The following is a 15610-nucleotide window of genomic DNA, read 5'->3' as shown; positions in this document are numbered from 1 at the left end:
CTAAATATTACAGTTTTCTTGAGACAATTTCTATCACTGATATTTGTCGTTATTGTAAACGTCATATACTGACAAATCAATCAACAACGCAATTAACAGATACATAGATAATGACAATAATCACTAATTGCAGCCCAGTAGAGCCTAAAAATCTGGCACAATATTTCAGATGCTCGAGTTTATGTGTTTCATTGTGACTTTGCAAAATGTTTTTATTAATGAGTCCCCTCCTCCCCTCGTAATCCCACAATGGTGCATTCTTTGTTATGCCTATTGTCATTAATTTATTTATTGATGCAACATCTGTACCGTTTCACAGCAGTTTGTACGCTGAATGGTAATTTCTTATTTAGAGCCACATTTCAGCCTCTAGAAAAATGACAAACACCCAAACAATGTGATAAATTTTGCCACATGGTGGAGGCTCAGTAGCAGCATGAAAGGACGGGAAAGAAGTTCAGCTGTGTACATGAAGGAGTGGATTCTTGCTAAATCTAACGTATCTCAGCTTTTATTAAGAGAAGAAGAGGCTATCATAGTTTACTAGAGAGAGAACGGCACCGTGTTTATAGGAAACTATTGTAATACTTCCACTGATGATGCTCTTGCTGACCACTTTGCATGAACAGAGGAGGGCAACGCCTGCACCGCTGCTACTCGCTCCACATACCAAAGCACATCCAACACTGAGGATGTTCTTTGGAGTGTCTGTCTACACGTCTCATGCGTCTGTCTTACCGGCTGACATGGTTGTAAGGCTCAGCTCTGACTGACGGGAGGCCCACTAGAAAGGGTGGGAGGGGGGGGCGGTCGCGTACTCTTCCTCAGGGATTGACTCCACAGTTGACAGTAATTTGTAGTACTCATCTTCTCCATCCAGCACTTTGATTTGACTGTGATGTGAAAGAAGACAAGAAAGTGGTGAGAAGTTACTGGGATACGGAACAGAGACACGGCTCTCATGATGTGGAAAAACTAGACGTTCAGAATAAAAACAATATTTGCAGATGCAGCAATGAGGCGTTCAGGCGTTTTCTTAAGCGCACTGATCTGAAGCAGGGTGTCATTTATAGTACAAATACAAATCAGACCTTCAACAATTAAAATTAGCATGCTGACAAAGGCCTAATATGTAACCCCCTCTCTAATGACGCAGAGCATCTCCTCATAAAAAGCCTGTTATTTTCGGCTCTCCATTTACATTATAAGAAAACAACTCCATTTCTGGATTCTCCTATTCCACAAAGGGCCTGCTCTGTTTAGAGTTGCTGTAAGTAGGAAAGCAGTTATTTACCCAAGTTTTCTCGGCTTCCTCTTGCTCCCCTGGTAATCCAGAGTTCTCTGAGGAAAGGGCCAAGAGCACACAGTCAAAAGATGAGCAGAGAGTCATTAATTTTTAATTCAAAGTGATTTTGTGTTGAATGCGAGCAGATGCTGATAATATCAGAAGTCACAGCATAATTTTTTTCTGATCAAAGGGCTCAAGTGAGTCTGATGAAGCATGCATCTTGCTCAGCTTTGATAAACCACATCAATTATTCACCGTGAAGGCAGACATCCTGACATGAAAGCAACAGATAAAGAGCATAAGCACATGTTCAAGACAAGAGGCAGAGAAGCGTGGGGGTGGGGCTCCAGGGTCTGGCACAGGTAGGTTTAATTGTATTATCATGTGGAACCAAAGTCAGACAAAGGCCTTTATCGGCACTTTGAACTCACATTTAGCTGGTTGTAGTACAGGCTGTCTTCAGGGCTGTTGAGCAGCTTGGGCTGCTGGCCCCGCCGGCGAGGAGTTCTCTGTTGCAGCTTCATCACTGGACCTGCAACAGAGGAAAAATGAGGGCACCGATCCAACCAGGCAAAACAACAACAAGCACCAACATGATACTGACGATGACGACAGCAGCAGTAAACACATTCTGCCCTCGACTTTTTAAATCTGCACCCTTGCGTGACAAGGAAAGTCACAGAAACATTTCAAATTTACTTAAGTGAGATTATGTAATTTCATTGATGAGATGACTCAATACAGGCTTAATATTACGCACATATGAAGCACATCGAATTCTATCTCTCCACACAGGTGCACAGCAGACTCGGTTTAAATTTGTCATATTGCTACAATGGAGGCAGGAAGACGTGAAACTCCTGTAAGGAATAATCACATCTTTTTACTGCCTTTGAACCAAACCCATAGAAAGACAGAAAGTTAAATTCATAAACGTGTCTAAACAAACACTCCCATCAGATTTTTACTTTAACGCTGTGGACCACCGCCAGCTGTGAGCGTCTTAAACATTGCACGCTTATAGAGAAACCACTGCGCTTTCTATCGCTTCAGTGTTTCAGAAACACCACCTACTGAGATTAATGCTCAGAAAGATGCTACAATCATCTGCTGACAGTCCTGGATAAGTGAACATTGCAGAGTGATGACAATGAAAAAGTGGGTCAACATTAAAAAGTGCAGATAATCTCATTTATTGTATTTCCGTCAGGGTGTCCTGGGAATTGTAAATATTGTATGGATGTGAGAGTTTAACACATGAAAATGGAGCATTTGGGGTTATTCGCCCTGGGAGTAAACAGACTATTTTAATAACTGTCTATACTAGATGAGACATCAACATCTTTAATTTGAGAGTAAGAAACACATTTCTCTTTAATGCATGAAATATTTGTCTCAGTATTTAGTTGCGTGTCGATATCTCTTGTATTTGAAGCAGTAGTCAGTGGAGGATTGTTTAGAGGGGTTGTTTCAGGTTTTTTTTTTTGTCTTTTAGAAGGTGAGGTTTTCTGGCTACAAACTGTCTTCTGGATGAGATGTGAGGAAGCTGAGCCTTTTGTAACACAGAATATTGTTCATGTAGAGTTAAATATTTGCACGGTGAGATGGCAATTTATAATTTACTGCAACTGAAACTTAGTCAAAATGTCAAAGCATTAACAGAGGCAGAAATGCACAGCAGTAAAATTTTATGGGGCTCTGGTCGAATCAAGCATAATGAAGAACCCAAAATAAAAGCAGGGCTCGCTCTATAATGTGGCACTGTGAGAAACACACTGGTTACCTCAGTAGTTACTCACTACTCCCGGAGTTAAATATGAAGCTACAGTAAATAGAGGGTTAGTTTAGCTCATCATACAAATAACAGAAAGTAACCAGCCTGGTTTTGTCCAAAGCTTCTTAAGCTCATTAATTAGCAAGCAAAGCTAACCGGCTGCAGGTTCATATTTGGCACAAAGCAACACAATGTGTAACAGCTGAGTAGGTCAAGGTATTAGTTTCACAATAACGGCTGTAAAACTGTGAAATACTAGTTATTTTTTAAATGGACTGTGTGAGTTTCTTCCACCTTACAACTAAAAAGGGCAACAAACTCCACTGTTTTCAGCTGCTGCTGTATGTATGGAGACACTAGAACTACTTGGGTATGTTTTGTGAAAGATCACAATTTGTGTAAAACATATCTGTGCAAACACTGAACACAAAGCTCCGGTTGTTTTCTGTGTTGCTGAGGGGACGAGTCCTGTCCCAAGAATAGCTTTGAAAAACATAAGCATCTCATTGTTTTTATTATTAAAAAAAACCCATTTTGCACAATGGACCACCGGGGCTTCGACATTGTTGCTTTTTGTGGGACTGGACTGCATGAAGACATCACAGTCGTATCAATCTCCAGTTCTTAGAAAAAAGCAAATAAGCATATTTCCCAGATGTCAACCATTCTTTTAAAAGATCAGTTTTAAATCAAAAACTAGAACTTCTTTCTTGCCCCTTGTGGTCATGAGTCGAGCAGACAGCTTTGTTGTTTTTTTTTTGCCTGCTTCTGAGATTTTGCTGCCAACCCAATACACTGGAAGTGAATAGAGTTTAATTTGTACCAATTTCAGTGGACTGCCCCTTTAAAATGAAGTGACGTCCGCTTACTGGCCTAGAAAACAAATATTTCTAACATGCACACTTCAATAGGGGTCTGACTAAGCAGGTCTACAGGGCTTTATATGTAGATTTTCAACCTCCCACTTCTGATTCAATTCAGCAACATAAATGCGAGCTGTGGTTAATTTGTTAAACAGAATAAAAAGCAGTTCATCCATTCAGATCCCCACTTGGTGAATGACTGCTTCTCTTCTCTTCCTGCTTCTCCTCCAGCAGTTCACTGAATCTTTGGCAGTGTAAGGTTGTTTTCCCTGATTGTTCAAAACAGTGTGTATCAAAGAATGAATTATTCATCGCACCGCAGAAAGTGAAATCTTATTGACGACTTACCGAAGATAATGAGCTATGTGATAACGTAGTTATTTAAACAAAAGACAATTATGAGGGCTTACTACATGCTCGTACCGCCGCTCACCCCAGGTTTCAAAATTCATAGGTTACAAAAGTGTGTTTTAAAGCTGAGACACCTTTACAAGGAAGCATCTATATTTAATGTCTGATAACGTTTCATCTTCTTTGCCTGCGTTTCGGGTGAGACAGGACATTTCTTCATCATCTCTTGCTACCTCTGCTTCTCTACCTTGACTAAAGCTGCATTTGCTTTTTCCATCTTAACACTACTTTGTACTCACTTTGAACAGACCTCATCACATCTCAATCCTATACATCAAAGAGCAGGGTCCCCCTCCACCCCTTCAATCTTTCCTCGGCTTTCTTGATGTTATTCAAACCAGCACAGGTTTACTAAAGTCACACTTTATAAATGCCCAGAAAGTTCCTGTCAGTTCTGAGATATTAGCCAACTTTTACCGTGAATCTTATCTATCCATGCCTCAGAGGTGCCAACTCTCCACTGTGAGAATCCTTGTTACAGCTGAATATTTCAGCATATTTGGAGGAATCTCATGTACTGAGGAAAATAGCTATGAAAACATAGCTGTGCATGTTTCTTCTAAACAAAACAGCTTTGTTTGGTGTGCATCAAAAGCACTTAGGATTACATCTCAGATTGAGATAAATTGTACAATATGTTGCTGCTCAGCTTTTGAAACCTGAAAGAGCTACTGCATCCGCATGACATGCTGTCATGAAAAGAAAACAAATCAGCACAAATAAAATGTTTGCACCTTGCATCTTGTTAAACAATGTATGTAGGACATTGTTCTGCTAATGATGCAGAAATGGTTTTTGATAAGCAAATGTTTTATTCCCCTGAAATTGCATCAAAGCACTCAATCACAAATAATGAATCCGAGCGTCCTTGAAGGAAGTTTCAAGTTTAAATCATATTGCACAACAGTCTGCACAGTCACTTTCTGTTTTCACTAGTACATGTGTTGTATATCTTAAAATAATAGCAAATTCACAAATATATATAAATATATAAATAAATAAAAATGCATTGACTCCTACCTGCTTTCAGAGCACACAAGTCTATCTATGCTTCAGGCTTGAAAAGATCTGAGCTTTCTTCAGATTTTATGTTGTAATCATTGGAATGATCACAATTTTTATATCGCAAGTGCCACCATGTTAGTCTTAACTAATTTTGTAAAGTCCCTCTCTGGCCTTTGTTTGAACTCCTAAAGAGTCATCTTCCTGTCAGAGTTACATATTTAGAAATGTATTCCATGTAAACAGTCTTTCTGTTGTGCATCATAACGTCATGTAATGTCGCTTTCTTTAGAATATGTGGTTCTATGAAGTCCTCGCCTCTGTCTCTACACAATGCTTCTGCACTTGCTGTAGCTGGAGCTCATCTAACAAACTGCTCTGACAATGTGCAACTACTCTACACTACATAATGGACTGAGGTAATTCAGTCATAAATGTTTTTCTCTGACGATGATGAGCCCCACCCTGCAAGCTGACCGATTCGGTTCTTCATATTTGCAACATATGAAAGCCCAGAAGTCTGAATCTATTCTTTTGAGACAATCATTGGTATACTGTTATAGCATATTAAAAACACTATTTAAGTCATGTTAAAAAGGTAGAAAACTTGAATGTCATCAGAGGGGGTCTTTAAAACTGTTGCAAAAATGAAGTTCAGCACTGTGACTGGCCATTTTGACAACTGCTGCCACTAAGCTTACTCAGCTGCAGCTTCATTAACATTAATTCTGTGAGTTGGCCAAACAGCAAAAAATAAATGTTGACTGCTACTAGATTATCATAAAACGCTCTCTGTACACAGTTTAAAATGGTTTTGTAAAAGAAGAAACATGACTGTATAATCAGTAGCGACGCTGGCAGCACTATGGGGCTCTCTTGGATGGTCCATTCACCTAAAACTGTCTTTATTAGATGGACTGACACTAAGTTTCAGACAATCATACTGAGCTCAAGATGAATCTCGCAAAGCTCTTAATATTTCAGGGAGCATCAAACGCTGCATATCTGTATGTATCGTGCACCATCTATATGTACCATGTAGTCTTTCTTGCATCATGTACATATGCTACATGTATGCTGATATGCATCGTCCTGATGAATTCTGATTTTTTTTTCCTGATCTCCTCCCTTTTCCTCTGTCCAATCCCCTCCTTTCCTCTATCTCTTGGCCTCAAGCAGATGCCCCTCTTATGAACTGGGTGTTCCCTAAGTGTTCTTCCTATTAAAAGAGTTTTTCCTTGTCCACTGCCACCTTTGACCTGGATGTAGGCTCTGGTTTCTGTAAGTGCTGTGAAAAAACTAGTTGTGAAAATGTTGATTGTAATTGGGAACATATATAGGACATAATTAAATTATGAGGTAAAAATATTAATTGGTCTGATACTAAATGACTAAATACCTGAAAATGTCCCATCAGTCCCAGCTATACTTACTCACTTGCTGTACTTGCCACTAAATGGCAAATGCAACCACTCTAACCTATAATGTTGAATGTGGTAAACAAAATAACTGATAAACATCAACATGTCAGCATACAGCTGAAAGCACCAATGTACAGTCTTACAGTGCTGCTATAATGACTGTAGACTCTTGTTTTTAAACTCTTTTTAACTTTTATGTAAATTCAAGCAAGTTTATTTAGAAACTACAATTTCTCCAGGTCCTACGCACCTTTAAATTGCATTATTTTAACTGTTTCTATTAAGGCAGAGATAAGATTTGTGATTATCGGCTTGCAGTGAAGTTAGAGAAATGAATGTAATTTAAATCACAATGGGAGAATTGTCAAAAAATAAATAAATAAAAAATTGCTCTGGATTTAGTACTGCGGATGTGATAGGAGGTTCAGACTCAGAACTTATCCATTCTGACCTGCAGCGATTAGAGCATGTAGCAGATCAGAGGATGGGTCAGTCCTCCCATCTCTGTGCCTCTATTTGGGAAATCACTGTCATTTGATCCAGGTCAGCCCCAGAGGAATGCTGCTCCTGCAGATATATTACAGGCAGGGAGGCTGCCAAACTGGCTTCTGGCATGGGAGCGCAGCTTGGACATGGGCAGGCAGAGCTGGGAAGGGGTCAGACAGTGGCTCACACCGGGGGTTTGCTAAATGATCGTGGGTAATGTCTGCTGTTTGGGGTGGGGAGGAATAATGGTCAAGTGGGAATACAGAGGCAGTGCGTTTCATGCAATATTGATTTCTCCCTATCAAAAGAAAGCCAAGCAGAGTTTGCTCTTCTTGGTGAGAGACTTACATATTGTACATGTTTGCTTCTTGAGATAAAAAGGGCTGGAATACTTTTTTTTTTTTTTTTTGGGAGATAGGTATTTCTTTCATTTTCAAAGAGTAGCAGATGAGTCGTATAACATCTCTAAATACCACTTTGAAATCCCTTGAAAATCAGAATGCTCCTCAGAAACACATAAAAGAGCTGCTAAAAGGGATTTTTAGTGGAATAAATTAGAGATGTATTGATTTACTTCCCAAATCACGTGCTGCGATCACCTGACTTCTCCCAGACCACAGAGAACCACTTGGGCTTTGTTTATTCAGATGGAGGGAGCAGAGGCACCAAAAGGCATGGATTATAAGGAAAAATCATCAGCAGAGGCCTTTGATGTCTAAATGAGGCATGTGCAACCCAGACCCTTCTCTTTACCTCACAAATGCCTCTTCACACACACACACACACACACACACGCACACACAAACGTGTCTACACAAACACACACGCAACACACAGACATTATTCTTCGGCGGCAAACAAAGAGCCGAAACATATCTTCAGCTGAAGAGGATTTCCAGAACTTTTCAGGGAACATTTCATCATTTTCGACATCATTCTTAAATAGCAACTCATGTGCTTTAAATTAGCGAACAAACTGATCAAGTCCAGCAGATAATGCTGACGAAGGGCAGTTCCTGCATCTGTTTTCACTAATGCAAGGAGAGGATGTTGTTACTTACAAGCAATTTTTCACAGTGAAATCAATCATTTCCCCTGACAGCAATTTTTAGAACTTTGACTCCTGAAGAAATGTTTGCATGGAGGAGAAAACTCTGAACTTTGGAAGTCAATCATTTGTCAGTGACTTTTAAGTGTGAAGTATAAAGTAACTAGTGAGGAAGGAGACATGAACGACAAGAAAGGAAAGCCAAAAATAGAATATATATATATGCAAATAAGAGGTATTCAGCCTTTCCTCCCCCTGATCAGGACAATCCCCAATCATTTAATTCATTAAAATATGATTAAGGATTTTATACTTTTCACCAACAACAATAACAAACTAATAAGGTTTTCTGTTTGGAAAAACTTTGTTAAAGTACATCAAGTGACTCAATCTACATGTGCAAAATCAGTGAGAACTCTGAGTATCATTTTCCACCTTGATTTTATGTCTGAGGAGATTATTCTGTTGGAATTGTGATGATGAGTAGTTTGGAAGTACATCCTGTTAACTACTCCCACTGACATTAAGAGGATTACGTAGGTAGCGTCAGACAGAGGCAACTCCTTCCGTTAAGTTGAGTCTTTCCTATCCCTTCCAAATCTCTGCTGCCGCTACGTCGAGCCTGTAATTTGCCTAAAACTGAAGGCATCCGGTTGAGTCGCGGCGATATGTGGAGACAGACAGATAAATCAAAAGGCTGAGAGACAGCGAGAGGGAGGGAGAGTATTTGTCTAGAGAACATGGAGAGGGTGGATCATTTGTCTGGCAGATGCATGTTGATACGGTGATGCTGCTGCTTTGCTGGTGATGGTGGTGGTGGAGGGCTGTGGAGCAGCACCTGGTGGCTGCAAACCTTGTGGGAGGACATGTGGGAAGATATTTAAGAGCTGAAGGAGGGAGAAAAAGGAAAGGAAAGTGAGATGTACTTGTGAGTGCAGGATGACCTCAGTGTGGGTAAAACTGCACCCACATTTCCAATGAGCTCTCCCAGCTGCAGCTATAAAGCACAGAAAGCGCTCAGAGCGACAAACAAAATCAATTCTTATTGACTGTACCATGTTATGCACTGAGGGGACGTAACTGTAATCATTAAGCCAACATCACTTCAACTGTTTTCCCCTTTCTTCTCGTTGTTTCATCCTTTCAAACTACCAGGTTAACTATCTTCTAAGGCACAGAGGTAATTGGGCTCTGTGTTGTGGCTCCACTTTATCACTGTCTCTCTCTTGACATGTATGTTTACCACAACTATAATCTTCAAAAAGCCTGTTAACATAAGTAGCTCAGCTTTCATAAACCATAAAGTCAGCTCTGACTGATCCTCGGCACCATCCTGTTTACCACGCTGAGGAGCATAAGCAGCCCTCTGATCATATCTGCTACTTGCTAGCAAAGGCTTTCTTTCGGCACACGTCGCTGTGACTCATTTCCAAACATGTTGTATTAATATTCAGGCTCTAGAGACAGGTGACGAGAGGTGACATCCTCTTGACTGCGCAGCTTACATGACTACGCTGTGCACGTATAACTTTTTCACTGACAAAACACGGGAAATCAAAGGTTGGTGCAGCAGACAACTGTGAGCGCCTGGAGTACAAAGTGCTTTAATGCTCTCTTCCTACCATAAAATGCAGCATTGTGGGTATTTGCCTAAAGAGTGAGAACCGTCACCTCGTCTGGTGTCAGACACACAGTGAAACAGATCTATTTCAGTTGTCTCTGTAACTGGTCTGTTTTGTTTAATACATGAAAAAAAAACTGGGCAAAGCATGTCACTTGAACACAAGGCTTTGTTAAATCATGTAGAAAAGAGCCGACGTCCATCAAACACATTGAGAGGTTCCAGGTCACGCCCTGCTGTTTTGGCATTAATGGGAGCGGGGTGCAGAGAGTGTGCGTGTGTCTGGAGGGGTGGAGTAATTCGATTTCCATGGCTAATTTTCTGTTTTCTCCACTGGTGTCCTGAAACACTCCAGGTCGAGCTCCAGCCCAAGAGAACCGACGCGATCACCAGAGGCGACAGCAGGATGAGACACAGGAAGGAGCCTGGTCTCCAAACATCTGGCAGGGCAAGGCTTCCATGACTCGCTCAACCTCGGGATGAAAAAAAAAGACCCTCAGATCTGCAGGGATCAAAGTGTGCCCTGGGTGCCTGAACCACCGTGGCCTCCCTCAACATATTCAAATGGGGTTTCCTGAAAGACGTCGGTGCCACAAGCAGACCTTGGAACATAAACGAGGCAGGAAATAGGGCGACGATGAATACCTGAAAATCTGTGTGCTCACCACACAAAACATCTAAGGAAGTCTATTTTTTTGTCAGGAAATTTAAATATGAGTAAGATATGAAATGTTTTTCATGTGCCCAAGGCAAATCTAGTTGGTGAAGAGACTTTTTAGTTTACTGATAACAAAACCTAGTCTAATAGTGTTTGATGCCAATGTCACTAAAATAGGTTTTAGGTTACATTAGGTTAGAAGTTCCTAATGTGGGGATCGGGTCCCTTTTAAGGGATCCCCAAGACAAATTTGAAGGGTCACAAAAACACTGCAAAAAATCTCCTCCTCACAATGTACCTGTTTGTGACATGATTCTTTAAAGTCTTTAATCCTCAAGGTCTGCTATTCAAACAAGTGTTGTTTCAAGTATTTTCTGAAATCTGGTTTCCTTTTTTCATCCCTGAGCAGCATCCTGCTTTCATCTTTCTTGTTCACAAAGAGACACAATTCTAGAAAACTTTCCAAAAACAAGTCAATTTGTTTTGATGACAGATTAAAATTTTCTTTAATTTGAAAATGAAAATACTTCAGGATGAAGATATTTTCAAATTGTGATCACAGAATAATAAATACAAGTTAGAAACATCAAATTCGGTTTATTCTTGGGACTTTTTTCACCATTTGGTTAGATTAGAGATATAACTTTATGGATCCCTTTGGTAGGGTACCTCAGGGAAATTGTTGATTATAAATGTGATCGTTTTTCCTACTTTCACATTGCCATGTTTCTGAGTTCTTCTGACTCAAGAAGAAAGCAACTCATTATTGAAGTGAACAAAAGGCTACATATACGTATGAAGAGAGGCTGAAGTAGATAAACATTATTTATCTATAGTACAAGTCAAAGCTGTGGGGATTGAGTACTTTATGTGGCATGGTTGAAAGAGGAGCACTGTGCTACATGTCATGGTTGGAAAGCTTTGTTTTTTTATGTACTATGAAAATCATTCAGATGTTGTATATTTCAGTAGAAGGGTATTCTAAGTACAAAGAACTGTGACTTTTGTACGTCAAATGAAACATCTTACATTCTCACGATAGGTTTTGAACTGAGAAGAAAACAAAAACAGGGAAGACATTCAGTTGGCGTTTCAAAACTTCAGAACTGTGTCGACAGACGGGAGGCTCCAGTGATGCAGGACAAAACACATTTTTGAGCAAAAACGCCCTCATAATGGCATTCACTGCAATGCTTCTCTCCATGATCACTCTGACATTATAAATTCATCAAACACTGCCTGCCTTCAGCAGCCGTGACGCCTGGGAGCGGGGGTCACCTGTATGCAGCATTACCGAATTAGCCGCTATCTAACCCAGACCTGCTGTGGCGTGCTGACACTAATCCCGGGCCTGCTGGAGAGCCCTGTCTGTGTTACATTATCATGTCTAATCCCCGTAATCTCTCAGCCGCACCGCTAAACACTATTCCACCTCCGTCTCTTACCTCATACCCCTCTAATAACATTAATGAAGGGCCGGGCCCCATTACCAAGTCTACCCCAGTGGTGGGCTGGGTGACGGCCATAATCGGAGGCCCCCTGCACAGCCACCCACTCAGCCTTCCAGGCAGCAGGAATTAATGTAATTCATCGCCTGGGGCAAAAAGCAAACCAAACATATGTTCAACAAATCAGGGTTTGTGTATTTTCTTGTCACTGTTACTGTGCAGGTCTATTAGAGTCACTGATGAGATCCTTAGTGAAGGGCCCGCCATGCGGGAGAATGAAAGCTTTGAAGTGCTCATGCCACTTTGAAAGCCCCCCCACTTGCCATGAGACGTTTATGATGAGCTGACCTGGGTTATTAAAATACCGCAGAAATGATCGCCCATAATGCCTCTCTCTTTTGCTGTCAACAAAGAATGGCAGCAGAGGATTGGCTGGGATGAAAGGTTGAAAGGGGTCTCGTATTAAAAATGGCACTTTATCCATTAAAGCAGGATTTCTGCTGTCTCTTTGTGTAATTACCTGCACCCGCCAGCTCTGTGCTTGGGCTTACCTTGTTTACACTGCATGTCTCGCAGTCTAGCTGTCTCCCTGCAAGGCTTCGTTACACTGTCTTCTGCTCTGCCTTTGTCTCTCTTGATGTCTTTCACTTGTCTGTCTCGGCTGTCAGGGCCAACCTTGAAAGAGGAGGCGTAAACACACCCAGAAGAGCAATGTCAATGAAAGCACTGGATGAATAGATACAAGTTAAAGCAAGCTCTGTAATGTGTTTTTTTCAATTTAGTCATGTAGATGTTGTATTCATTTATTTACAATTTACAATTTGGCACTCATATAACTCAAACCCATTAATGTGCTTTGCAATGTTAATCAAATGCTAATGCAATTGCATATCCCCCTTTACTAGCCCTACCTCCTAGCAAACAGCACCACACTGACTTAATTGTGAGGGTAAAAAACAGCACATACAGACTTCCTCTCATATTTAATTTTATCTTTGAATAAAAGAGCTATAGGAAAGTATTAATCTGCTTAACATTTCTAAGTACATCCTCCAAAGGATTTTGCTTTTTTAATCTTACATATGCTCAGCAGAGTTACTGGCAAAAACTGTACATTTTCCTCATTTCATCCTTTCAACATCAAATGGTGAGCAGCAAAAATTGGATCAGACTTCAAAGACTGTGATGTGCTCCAAGTCACGGAGTGGCTCTTCTATTTCACATATTGAATCCGAGCAGGATATCAAAGTGCTACCAAAGAACCTCAGGTCTTTACTAAAAAAGGGGTCTAACATCTGTAGAAAGAGGAGCGCAAAGACAAATCACCTCAGGGAAGAGCGAGCATTTATTCTCAGCCGTGAATTTCCAGCCTTTTGATTCTCTCGTTCCTGTACCACCCTGTCTTCTCCGCTGAGATGGAGGTTGGAGCAAGAGAACTCTTTTGTCTCAAGGACTCAAAAAATTCCCAAAGAATAATCTGGGTTAAAGCTGCTTTGTAGAGGAGCAGCATTTTACATACACAGCTAAAGGAAGGCAGAAAAAAAAATGCTCATTGATATTCTGTTACTTACATTTCCTTTATGTATGTGATCTGTCTGTGCCTCTTTACTATTTGGAATGTACCTGTCAAAGAGAGAAGCATTTTTTTATTTAAAATAAACATAAAAATGCTAATCACAAAACAAAAAATGATGTATCTGCTTAATGCAAAGCAATCCAGAGCTGACTATGATTTGTATTTCTCTTTTTGTTTCACAATTATGCAATTTGTGCAAGACAACTGTATGTTTCTGTGTATGATCACTCATGGTGCATTATTTAAAAAACAAACATGAGAGAGACAACATCTGCACACACAATGCTGGATGCCAGTCGCAGTCATGCTGCGAGTATAGAAAAACAAAATCTCATCCAGTTTGGAATTGGTGATGCAACTGGAGGCTCTGCTGTTTGGATGCAAACACAGAATTCATGCGTGGCAGAGAGGAGGGATATCAAAAGGGAAAAGAACAGCATGTAGGTGAGAACATAGATCTTACAGGAGGAAAATGGGCCAGATCATGTCAAAATAAATATATATGGAGAGATTCCATCACTGATTAAACAGAATTGTTAAGTGGAGGTTTGAAGTTTTTCTCACCAAGGAATATGATTGTAAACATGGAGAGAAAAATCCCCAATGAGGCTCGGCTCAGTTTGAGTATACAACAAGCATACCATTTTCAGATGTGTAAATCTGGTATTTTGGAGTTGGGAGCCTGGAGAGAAATGCACAACGTTGACCAAAAGTCACCAAAGATTTAAACGAGATTGCTTGTTTGTGTGAAATGGTTTAAGAAGTGCACTGATATGCAATGCAGTTCTGCACACAAGTATTTTCTGTTACAGTAATTTTCTTGCTTTCTTTTTAGAAGCTACTTTGAAAACCACATCATCCAAAATCATTCAAAAACATTAAAATGTATTTTAGTGTGTTTAGTACACTTGTAATAAGTGATATTTGTGATTTGAGCTGCAGAGAGAGGCTGAGCACAGAGCTAACAAGCTGCCATCGACACCTCATGTGCTGCTGTTCAGTCAGTGGCTGCTCTCCTGCTTAGCACATAGTTTCTTAATGACTGGCCTGCCCATATGCTGAATAAACACAAAGTCCTCCGCTCGTACATCTGGAGACCAGTGCAGCGCCCAACCCCATTTGTGGTCAGACAAGTGTGCTATCTTGGTGGAAAGTTATTTATTACATTTATAAAACTGAAAGAGGTGGTGCACAGGGAGGAGCTTTCTCCCCAGGGTGAAACAGCAGTACATTATAGGATAAAAGTAGCCTATCCAGCAGGGCTAAAGATGAATGACAGGTATGTGAGACCTCTTACTCAATACGCCGTTTTTAACAGTGGTCTTATTTCCAGCCACATTTGATGACTACTTTCTGTACAACATGAAACAAAGAAATTAAATGACACGAACAACTTAAGTGCAGGAAAACATGTCATCAATAAGCACAGACCCTGAAGGACAACGGATGCCAAAACTCACCCCGTATGCTCCTCCTTGGTGGTCTTTCCTCCAGCCTCGGGGTGACATCTGTGCCTCTGGGGTTCTTGGTCCCGACGCACCCGATGGCCTCTGTAAGCTGCACAGGATATGAATGTCAGACATGCTCTCACATGGTCAGAAAACCGTTTTCCTCCTGCTGTCATCCATCCAAACAACATGCACGTTGTCCACTGAGGCAACTATTAAATATAATTAAAACCAATTAACACAAGTTACGACAATTCATCCAAAGCTCTCTGCAGTTTTGTATTAAAAACACTGCACTTGCTTGGAGGAAGTGTTTAGCATGCGTAAGGACTGCAGTGTAGCAGTGGGAAAACATTGTGTGATTATTGAGACATACTGGGCTCAGATGGATGGTAAATGGAGCCTGCTGACTTACTCCGTCAACGGGCTTTGTGTTTTTCTGGTAAAATTATATGCACAGGAAAAGAAAGCTCAAGTACATTGTTGAGCAATGGTTCTATTTTGCATGGTCTAATCTGATCGATGGTGAGCATGTCCCCCAGGCCCCGCTGAGATCTGAGAAGCCA

The 15610-nt window shown here is 40.7% G+C and overlaps 1 protein-coding gene across 1 annotated transcript in view; it reads right to left on the bottom strand.

The window, feature by feature from the left end:
• Nucleotides 1–784: 784 nt before the first annotated feature.
• myo3b (myosin IIIB) overlaps nucleotides 785–15610 on the bottom strand; it is a 57954-nt gene continuing 43128 nt past the window's right edge. The window contains exons 31-36 of the mRNA XM_008278695.1: nucleotides 15057–15153; nucleotides 13592–13643; nucleotides 12572–12695; nucleotides 1720–1820; nucleotides 1295–1341; nucleotides 785–893 (exon numbers count right to left, since the gene is read on the bottom strand). Coding sequence (XP_008276917.1) covers nucleotides 785–893; nucleotides 1295–1341; nucleotides 1720–1820; nucleotides 12572–12695; nucleotides 13592–13643; nucleotides 15057–15153 — 530 coding nt within the window. The remainder of the gene's footprint in view (nucleotides 894–1294; nucleotides 1342–1719; nucleotides 1821–12571; nucleotides 12696–13591; nucleotides 13644–15056; nucleotides 15154–15610) is intronic.

This window comes from Stegastes partitus, unplaced genomic scaffold (assembly GCF_000690725.1).
Source record: "Stegastes partitus isolate 25-593 unplaced genomic scaffold, Stegastes_partitus-1.0.2 Scaffold130, whole genome shotgun sequence".
In the NCBI taxonomy this organism is placed as follows: domain Eukaryota; kingdom Metazoa; phylum Chordata; class Actinopteri; family Pomacentridae; genus Stegastes; species Stegastes partitus.
This window is presented reverse-complemented; position numbering and strand designations above follow the sequence as displayed.